Below are 11,122 nucleotides of genomic sequence, written 5' to 3'. Positions count from 1 at the left end.
TTTGTTCTGTATATTGGATATCTTCATAACAATGTGTCTTGACATTGGTCTACTGTGATTTTGTATGCTCGGTGTCCTGTATGCATCTATAATTTGTATATCCGTTTCCTTTTTCATTTCTGGAAAGTTTTCTGTAATTATTTCATTCAGCAGGTTACTCATTCCCTTGGTTTGAATCTCTATACCTTCCTCTATCCCGATGACTCTTAAGTTTGGTTTTTTTATGTTATCCCATATCTCTTGGATGTTTTTCTTGTGATTTTTTACCAGCCTTTCTGAGCTGGCTAGACTCTTTTCAAGATGATATATTTTGTCTTCATTATCTGACGTTCTGGCTTCTACTTGCTCCACTCTGTTAGTGATACTCTCAATTGAGTTTTTAATTTGGTTTATATTTTCCTTCATTTCTAGAATTATTGTTTGATTTTTTTAATAATCTCTATATCCTGATAAAGATGCTTAACTTCTTCTTTTATCTGTTTATGTAATCCAGTTTCAATGTGTTCTTTCACTGTTTGAATTTGCTGTCTCATATCCTCTTTAAGGTTCCATTCCATCTGTCTAAGGTATTCCTTGAGTTCTTTATATGACCATTTTTCTGATGACTCTAGGTCCTCCTGAATATTTAGGCTGTCCTGCATTGTTTGTACTCCTTTTCTTCCTTGCTTTTTCATGCTGCTCATGTTACTTCTTGTTCTGTTTGACTGCTGAGTTACTGTCTACTCCTATAAATTTATTTGATGCTTGGGAGGAAAAGTATTAGCACGGAAGGGAAGAAGTCACTGTCGCCGCTGGTTTCAATGAAGTTATCTCCTCCACCGCATTCTGGTGACGTCAGTTCTCTGCCATGGTGGTATCCCATGCAAATGGCGACAGTTCGTTTCCCTTTGCCAGGTGACCAATGCAACGGGTGGGTCCTGACTGGCTCTCCCAAGCCCTGTTTCAATCCTGTGGCCACTGCCTATGAAGGCTTGTTTGGCATTTACCTCCGTAGGTGCAGAAGGGCCGACCAGTTGTTTCAGCGGGATTGTTTAGTGCTGAGTCACAGCAGTTTGTCTGCGAGAAGCAGGCGAACGGGAGCTTGATTTCAGCCAATCCGGGCTTGGTGTGTGTTCTGAGAGGCCCAGACTGTTCGCCCCAGATCCACGTCAGCTCAGCATTGCCTAGTGATCCTGAGCAAACAGCATTTAGATGGTTTACGACTCCCTATGCCCGCGCAGCTGAAGAGGTCAGAGACTTGATCTCTCCGTGCCCGCCGCCATGTTGGATCTCCAGTGTCCTGTCTTAAAAGTCTGATGTGTACTGCTTGATGTCATATTATTTTGGATTTGACTTTGTCTCACAGAGATTCTGTGGCATAAATCAGCTGTGCAAAATAAATGTTAATTCAAAGAATTTATAAACAGTACTTATCTACTCTGCTAAATAGTAACATGACACCATGTAAGTTTGTGGGATAAATAAGGTGATGTTGTCAAAAAGGTAAAATGAAGATGTAGACAGTATCACTGCCCCCCCCATGAACAATTTCTTATACAAACATCTTTTCTCTGAAGAATGTTACTATATACTTTGGAATAATGAGTGAAATATCTTTTAAAGTAGGTCCTTACATTTCCTGTGATTCTAGGTTTACTTATTTCTAGGTTGATAAACTCTTTTCCTCAAAATACAAGGAGTAGTTAGACTTCATAAGTAACAGATATATGAGCCTTAAAAGTGATGGCATTGAGTGTAATCCTCACAATTTTTCATGATACTGATTGTTCTAAAATTATTGAGTACAACATTGAGCCCTAACTTTCCTTAGTAAATCTAAATCTTAGCCTCTGAACATTATTATAAAATAAATATGAAAATCATGGACCCCTGTCAATCATCATCACCATTAACAAGAGCCTCAATTCCAGTCTCAAATAAACAGTTATATTGAGCACTGACAGACAGGGCTTAGTTGATCCCACCTCCTAATTGAAACTCCCCGCACCAAAGTTACCCTTGGATACCTGAAATCAGCTTCAAGGCATTCTCCAGGTACTCATCTTCTGTGATGTGGTGTCCATCCAACTTTAGTTCCAGTGTGAAATCTCGAACAGTCCAAAGAAAGTCTGGAAAGAAACTTACAAACTCAGAGAAGTCCTCTACTTCATCTGGTGTGGGGTCAGATTTTGCCCTGATTAGTTGTGTTAGTTCAGTCACATAGCTGGGATCTTAGCTAAGGAATGAGAAACAATTTCCAGATCACTTAGCAACAAGTTTTATGAACATTCCTTTTTTTTCCCCCAGGGTCCACTCTTACTCAACCAAGACAATCAAGTTAGAAGATAGAAGGAACAGTCTCAGTTGCTATTCTCTTAACCTCCCTCGATAAGACATGATTGTTTGGTTCTTGGAAAGGTACTGTAGCTGCTCCAGGGCTTGGTGGTCAATAGTGCCCATGCTCTTGTAGACAAAGGTGCTGCTAAGAAGCACTGCCAGGACAAAGATCCAGGAGTCATTCTTAGGGTCACCCCAGGAAGCACACGAGAGAAGAACTTAGAAGTCTACTCTTCATTTATTTGTTCATTTAAAGTTATTCATTCTTTCTTTTAGCTGTACTCTTTCTGAACATAGGTGAAATAACAGAATTTTAAGATAATGCTAAATTTATATTCCATTATTGATATTTATATTTGTCTCTCTCAGAATATTAGTTTATGTAGCTATGAAGACAAATGAAAGTCATTCTCAGTGTGCATAAAATAGTTAATAAAATACCTAAGACATAGTAGGTATCTCATAATAACTGGGCAATAACTCATGACAAATTTCATCTTCATCATGGCTACAGTAAGGATATAATCACATTTCAATTAAGTTGAACAACACTCTTTTTGACATCTGACAAAATGCCACACCCTGCATTTGGTTTTGTAGATACAAAGTTCTGAGAGTCTCTGTTCACAGGAATATCACTTTATAGAGGCGCAGACACACATAATACATATAAACACAGAACAAATGATAATCTGTGAGGAGAGGGAACCAAAATTATTTTAAAGAAAGAAGGGGGGCCAGGGAGAAAGAAAGAAAGGAAGGAAAGGAGGAAGGAAGAAGAAATAAAAGAAACAGTGGGGTGGGGACGTCCATGAATGTGAATAATTGCTCTGAGAATTCAGAACAAGAAGTCATTAGCTGAGTTTTGAAGAGCTTATAGAATATGGAATTGTGGAATTTGCAGGGGTCAAGCAAGTGGAAGGATCAGCAGCAGCAAGCCTCAGTTGTTAGAGCACAGGGTTCTTTTATTTCACTGAAGCAGTGAGTGTGCAGGCCAGAGTGAAAACAGAGACCTAAATGATATTAATGGCAAGACTTAAAAGGTTTTAAAATAGATCCAGATGCTACTCAAATCCCGTTACCAGTTGTATAGTAGTTCTGCTGCCATTGGCTTATGTTCTGTTGTTTTGTTGTGGGAATTCTGTGTTTGGGATTGGGGTCTACAAACTTTGTGATGGTGGCATGCTGGTGACTAGGAAGTTCCTGTGCAAAGACACAGAATGCCTAGCTGCTAGGAGATACCTAGCTACTGGGAAACTCCTGTGCAAAAGCACAGGATGCCTGGCTGACAAAGCATTGTCCTTCACAAGTTTACCCTGCTTCCCAGACCTGGGATGCCCAGCCTCCTCCCTCTGAGGTAATAAGACAACTATGTAGGCATTATCTGGTCTCCATAGAGAATAGGGGCCCCCTGTTTATTCTAACCTGGACCTTATCTAGCACTCAGGGTTAAAGAAATTCTAATTAGAATATAGTCATGGTAATGGGAGGTATGTGTTCTTTGAGTTAATAAACCCCCAGGCAGGGAGGAGAGGACACTTCTGCACTTCTTCTTCACCACTTCACTTCACTCTGCTCCATCCTGTCTGGTCACTTGTACCCTTTGTGTCTGTGTCTGTTCTTTGTGCGTCTCCTCACAGGTATTACTCCACAGGTGATCCTTTACATTTTGTCTCTTGACAATTGTAATCAGATATAACATATTACAAGTCAATCGTCCATACTGGTATTCTACTGAGAGGACAACTGAGAACGCAAAACTGAATTTTTAAATTCAGAATTTCTAAGTCTATGCTTTCCTTCCTTGCCCCGCCCCCTACCAAATGTGTAGTACTGAAGCCAAAGATCTACTGCTGCTAGTTTCAATAGATTCAGACTAATATAAATTAGGTGAAAAGACTGATTTCAACTAATTGTGTAAAGATAAAACACCTAAAATTTTGCCATTTGCTGTAATTATATTGGATCTAGCTCATGCTTTTAGACAGTGAAAATTTCATGTCCAGAGCTCAGAGACCCGGACTAAAATATTAATGATGAAGCTGAAATTCTTCTGAAGATTATTTAAATGGATTCCTTTGATAAAAGCCTATTTTCATGGCCTCTACTTTTAATGTTACCAAACCCACTGACCCCACAGATTAGAGCTTTCTTCAGGAAGTTTTCCCTAACTCTAATGGCTGGATCAGTTTCCCACTTTTTGCATCTTTTCCTTGTAGTGATCTCATTCTATATTTCTTGTCTCTAAAAGGTGATTCTAGGTCTTTATCTTATTGACTGATAGATTTGTAGCACTTAGCACGGAGCCTTGGACTTCAGTTGTTTGATGTGTATTTATTAAATTAAATTTCACATCTCAGTTTTAAAAATAAGAAGATCTGTCCTAATTTACCAATGTTATTTTTTGCATGTGAGGGAGGGGCAGGGAGAAAGGAAGGAAGGAAGGAAGGAAGGAAGGAAGGAAGGAAGGAAGGAAGGAAGAAGCTTATGTGTGAAACAATGCAAAAAGGTTCAGAGGAGAAATGATTGGATTATGAAAGCCTTAACCCAATCAGTGAATCAATGCCCTGAGAGGATTAACTGAGAGGTAACTGAAGGTGGGGAAGGTGTGCCTGGAGGATGTGAGTCCCTAAGGGCATACCTTTGAGGTACATATTTTGTATCTGATAGTGGAGTCTTTTTCTCTTCCTTGATCAACACGTGAGTCATTTCCCTCCACCACACTTTTCCACCATAATTTGCAGCCTTACTTTGATCCCCAAAGGGAGCCAGCTATCTATTGACCAAGTCCTCTGAAATCATGAACCCCCAAAATAAACTGTCCTTCCTAAAATTGTTCTTATCAGGTTATTTGACAGTAAAAAACAAATGACTCAAGCAACCAAAGTATTTTAGGTAGCTAGAGAAGTTTGAGGAAATGGAATTTAGTAGCCTCATTATTCATAATTGGATTGCAAGTACAAGAATATATCTCAGATGTCGGACTGAGGTGACCAATTGAATGGCACATGAATAGAGTACAGCACATTCTCTGCCTCACCTTTTCCACATCTCCCAGGCCCTCAGTGTCCAGGAGGACCAGGGTGTGGTTTGGCTTGCTGGGGTGGGGCACACACCACATCCAGATGCCCTTGGTTTCAGCCCTCACTGTGGAACCCAGAGGGAAGCCTGTGAGGGAAGAGGAGAAGATAACATGGAGTGAAACTGAGAGGTAAAGCTGCCAGGGGTTACAGGGGTTAAATCTGTAGGAATGTACAGTGTTGAGCAAGTTAGTGTTTGCTACTATTTCACAAGGATAAATCAATTCAAGTGTTGTCTATCTTTCTCAAAAACACTCTGTGACCCCAATTCGCCTCATTCTTTCGAGTGCTAAAATTCTTTCACATTACAGAATTAGTGTAAACTCTATCAACCAGCATTTTCCTACGTATTTTTATCTGACCAGGAAAAGCTCCAGTGTCCTCTGGCTTCAAGTTGAGTTCAACTAGTTGTTGAACAAGGGAAGTTTTTGTACATGTGCACCAAGATATAAATTTGAGAATATGAGAATATTTATAACTACCTTATTCATTAAAGATAAAACCTGGAAATAATACCACTGCTCATCAACAACAAATGGATAAATAAATTGTGGCATCCCCAGGCATAAGCATACTACAGTGTAAATTCATTTGAAAACAAATGAATTACAGATATGTGTGTTAAACAGAGGATGCACATAAACTTCTTCTTGAGCAAAAGAAGAAAGACACACAAGAATACACATACCACAGTCTGTTTTATATAAAAGTCAAAAGAAGACCAAACTAAGTTATTCTGTAGTATGTATAATAAACCACAGAATCATTATTTAGAAGCAAGAGTAGAGTGTCCCCGAAAACCAAAATGTTAATGAGTTTTGATGACAGTGTGAGGATGATTTGGCTTTTGAATGTTGGTAAGGTTTTGTTTCCTGATCTGGATAGTGATTACATAATTATTCACTTTATATTTATTAACTATGTTGTATACTTATGCTTTTTACTCTGTTATAGTTTGCATATTACAAAAGACTAAGTAAAGAAACTGGCATGCTAATTTATCAAAGATTTGCTATCAATAGAGAAAAAATGGACTGGTAGCTCAATTTGGACATTGGATATAGAGAGATCTTACTATGCATCCTTCTGCCCATCCATTTTTTTAAAGGACAAACTTAACTATATTTGCATGCTACGTCAAATGGTCATATTGCTTGGACAAAAGGATTCAGATGAGGGGAAAGGGGGTGATTGCTAGAGCCCCAGAGAAGGTGAGAGTGGATAGCCTCAGGAAGAACAGTGAAGCAGATATTTTGATAAGGTTGGAGAGCTCTTTATTAATGGACAAAGAATGAGATAATTTTGGATAGGTGAGAGGTTATAAATATGCTGGTAACAATTATAAATTTTCCTTAGTGGAAGAATTGATTAGCCTCTTCCTTTATATGACCCTAGAGAAAGTGAGATCAACTTGTCCTATTTGTGGTTCCAAGCAACTGCCCTTGCCCCAGGACCACACTCACCATGATTCTGTCCTGCAAGATGATTCATGAGGTAGGATTTCCCCGTACGATATGTCCCTACAGTGGACACAACCACCACAGGTTGACATATCTTGTCAAGAATTCTCAAGTCTTCTGAATTCATTGTCAGCTGCTCATTCCTGTTTTCCACTAAACAAATGGGGGGCTTCATAGTAGATTCAAATGCCATGGTCACCTGTAACTCTGAAAAGCCACTCAGTGAATCCCAGGATCTTGAAGTCATCTCTGATGGCTATTCGAGGAACTTACATGTCAATTCTCTGCTTGTGGAATGTTTACATTAACTTTCTACATTTTGTATGTTTTTAAAAGGAAAAACATTATCTAGAATGTTAAGTCCTAGTATAGATGACTTATGTACATTATCTTGTATTTCCTCTAAAGACTCAAAAAATGTTGCCTGCCAAGAGAACAAAATACAAGGGATAAAAATCAAGAAGGGATAAGTCGAATTATCACTGTTTGTAGACAATATTACCCTATACTTAGAAGATCCAAACACTCCATCAAAAGACTGCTAGAGCTAATAAATATTTGGCAAGGTAGCAGGTTACAAAATCTATACATACAAAAATCAATATATTTCCTATATACAACAATAAATCTGCTGACAAAGAAATCAGGAAAACAATTCCATTCATAATAACCTAAAAAAAGAAGAAAAAGAAAACAAAACCTACTTTGGAATAAATCTAACCAAGGAGGTGAAAGACCTCTGCACTGAAAACTATAGAACATTGAAGAAAGAAATTGAAGAAGACCTCAGAAGATGAAAAGAACTCCCATGTTCATGAATCAGTGACATTTAAAATATTAATTATAATAATATAATTTTATATTAATTATGATAATATAATTTTTATATTAATTATAATAATAATAATTAATTAATTATATTAATATTGTGAAAATGGCCATATTACCCAAAGTAATATATACATTAAATGCAATCCCCATCAAAATACCAAAGACATTCTACACAGAACTAGGGAAAAAAAAGTCCTAAATTAATTAAAAAGAATAAAAGAGCCAGAATAGCAGAATAGTCAAAACATTTGTAAGCAAATGAAAAAAAAAAAGCAATTCTGGAGGCATCATAATACCTGACTTAAAATTATATGACAGAGCTATAGTAAAAAAAACTGCATGTTACAAGCATAAAAGCAGCTACATAGAACAATGGTACAGATTAGAAGACACAGAAACAAACACATACTAATATAGTCATCTGTGCCTTGACAAAGTTGCCAAAAACACACCTTGGAAAAAAGAAAGTCTTGTTAACAAACAGTGCTTGGAGAACTGATTACTCATAGGAAGATTGAAACTATACCCTTACCTCTCACCTTTCACAAAAATTGACTAAGAATGCGTCAAAGACCTAAGAATAAGACTAAAACCTATGTAACTCCTAGAAGAAACACAGGGTCAACACTTCAGCATATAGACACAAACGATGACGTTCTCAATAGGGCCCCTAAAGCTCAGGAAATAAGGTGAAGTGTTAATTAATGGGATGACATAAAATGTAAAAGAGCTTTTGCCCATAAAAAAAAAAAAAAAACAAGAATGTGAAGAAAAAGGCCTAAAAAATGGGGAAAAAAATCTCTGCTAGCTAAACTTCCAACAGAAGATTAATATCCAAAATATATAACTTAAGAAACAAGCAAATAAATGGACAAATAAACCAAACAGACACTTCTAAAAAGAAGAAATACAAATGGCCAACAAATACACAAAAACATGGTCAACATGGTTTTCAGTTAGGGAAATACAAATCAAAGCTACACTGAGATTTCATCTCATACCACTCAGAATGGCAGTCATCAAGAACACAAATGCTAATAAATACTGGAGAGGGTGTGGAGAGGAAAGAACACTTTTACACTGTTGGTGGGACAGTAAATAAGTACAACCTCTGTGGAAATCAGTATCAAGTTTCCTCAAAAGACTAGACATGGAATCACTATATGAGCCAACTATACCACTTCCCAGTATTCACCCTGAAGAATTAAAGTCAACATGCTATAGTGATACACCTATAACCATGTTTATAGCAGCACAATTCACAATAGCCAAACTATGGAACTAGCCTGGGTAACCATCAACAAATGAACGAATAAAGAGAATGTGGTATATGTGCACACTGTAGCTATATTCAGCCATAATCTTGCAGGAAAATGAATAGAACATGAGACCATATGTTAAGCAAAATAAGTCAAACTCAGGAGGTCAAGAAGAGTGCTGGGGAGTTAAATTGACCAAATTATATTATTATATTGTGTGCATGTACAATTATGTGAAAACAAATCCCATCATTATTGACAACTATAATGCACCAATAAAAAACAATGTGGAGAGAGAGGAAGAACATATTGCCTGAGATTTTTGAGAAGAGATTGAGGAAAGCAAAACACTGATAACAGAGCCCTGAGAATATCAACATTTTGGGGTAAAAGGAGGAAGAATAAAAAATAGTAAGAGATGAGCAATGTTTAGAACTATGATTAGGCATTACAAAAGAATTTCTTCTCATTAAGTCAAATAATATTTTTTGAATCCTTGCCATGTTTTGGATACTGCTCAAGAGATCCATTATCAAAGAGTGTACTAAATGAATGTTAATTCCTGTCTCAAGGATCTCTATTCTAGTGGAGAAACAGATAATAAACAAAACAAAATCAACTGTGATCTGATAATGACAAGTTCTCAGAAAAACCTAAGCAGGGAATAAGGTAAGGCCTCCATGAAAATGAGAGAAAATGCAGGTTCTCATGGACTGTGTTGAGGGCAGGTATAGGAATAAGTCAGGAGACCACTGAGGACAGGAGTATAGGGAGCACACTTCCCCTCCCTGCTGCCTCTGTAGAGAAGAGAACCTCTAAGCTGGGGGTGGGGGCACAGAACCTTTTGTGACAAATTCCGTGTGACCACTCTCAGTGGCCGTGCATGGTTTTCCTTCACTCTCCAGTGCAATCCCTGAGTGGAGTTTGCATTGGGGAATTCACTGATGTTTTTAGTTGACAAATTCATGGAGAGCCAGTTCCACAGCTCACTCACCTGGCAAGGGCTCAGCACTCAGAGGACAGGTTCTCAGTTGCTTGTGCACCTGGCTCCTCCAAAAACCTACCGTTTTTCTTAGAAGCTGAAAACAAACAGGATATTACAGCTACCCCACCCCCCCCCAAAAAAAAAGTGAAGATGAATAGAACTGAAATCGAAACTTCACTCAGTTCTTCCTGGATGAACCATTGAGGTTTCACAGTTTCTGAAGAAGCAGTAAACAGTTTGTGAGATGAGGTGCGGGGTTGTGGGGAAGTTCACATGGCCTAGGAACAGAATCTGAAGTTGCTCTGTCATTTCTCACAGGTCAGCACACATTTCCCCTGCCCAAGAAGCTACCATTAAATCAGGTGTTGATACAATACCACATTGTGATGGGTTGACTGACGGCATCCCTGAGCATACCATGACACTCGTGGGCAATCTGAGTTCCCTAGGAAATGGGTTCACTGACTTGCACAGAGCCTGATAGCAAAGCCCCTTATCTTTCTGCAGACAGTAAGAAGTCCTTGGAGGGTGTAACCTGATGCCCATTGAGGGTACGGACAATGTGCACTGTCTCCAGGTCATCCCCAGAAGCTCCCCTTTACACACTTGCACCATTTTTAAGTGGAAGAACTTTTAAATTTGTGACTCGATAACAGATTTCATTGTTAGAAAATGCTCACTCCAAGCCCTCCCCAGTACCACTGAAAAGGGAAATAAATTGTTTTGGAACCACAGATCTTTCTTTTCATTTTTTGAGGCCAAAGATTTCACAAAATTGAAATTGACACTTTGGTATAGAGATGAACAGAGAGGGTTTGTTCATAGCTTCCATGTGATAGGAGAAAACAGGATCCACACAAGACCTCAGCATCTATGTGTCTGTCCCTGGTGCTTTCCAAGGACTAACACCAGAGCAGAATAAGGGGATTTTTATCCAGTGCTGCTGAATCCCTAAACCTCTGGGATCTGGACAGCTGCCTACAACAGGAATGCCCCTCCTCTTGCCTTCCTCCCTCTACTTCCTTTCAGAGGTCTGTGGTGAAGCAGTCACCTCCCAGATGGAGCAGCAGAGGGCAGCACTTCCACAGCTAGCACCAGGGTGTGTCCCTGCAACAGCTAGTGGCTCCCATGGCTGCCAGCTGAACTCCATGCTCTTCTCTCTCTCTCTCTCTCTCTCTCTCTCTCTCTCTC

General features: G+C 38.7%; 1 protein-coding gene and 1 long non-coding RNA gene across 5 annotated transcripts in view; one reads left to right on the top strand and one right to left on the bottom strand.

Annotated features, from left to right (window-relative positions):
• LOC107155120 overlaps positions 1-11,122 on the top strand; it is a 46,836-nt gene that overhangs the window by 7,276 nt on the left and 28,438 nt on the right. The gene's annotated exons all lie outside the window — the stretch shown is intronic.
• On the bottom strand, positions 1,177-7,287 carry LOC125620131 (guanylate-binding protein 6-like). The gene is made up of 3 exons (XM_048814502.1): positions 6,860-7,287; positions 5,357-5,484; positions 1,177-2,215 (listed from the first exon to the last, which is right to left on the bottom strand). Exons 1-3 carry the CDS (start codon positions 7,101-7,103, stop codon positions 2,192-2,194), a joined length of 396 nt encoding a protein of 131 aa, XP_048670459.1. The 5' UTR covers positions 7,104-7,287; the 3' UTR covers positions 1,177-2,191.

This window comes from Marmota marmota, unplaced genomic scaffold (genome assembly GCF_001458135.2).
Source record: "Marmota marmota marmota unplaced genomic scaffold, marMar, whole genome shotgun sequence".
Taxonomy (NCBI): Eukaryota; Metazoa; Chordata; class Mammalia; order Rodentia; family Sciuridae; genus Marmota; species Marmota marmota.
This window is presented reverse-complemented; position numbering and strand designations above follow the sequence as displayed.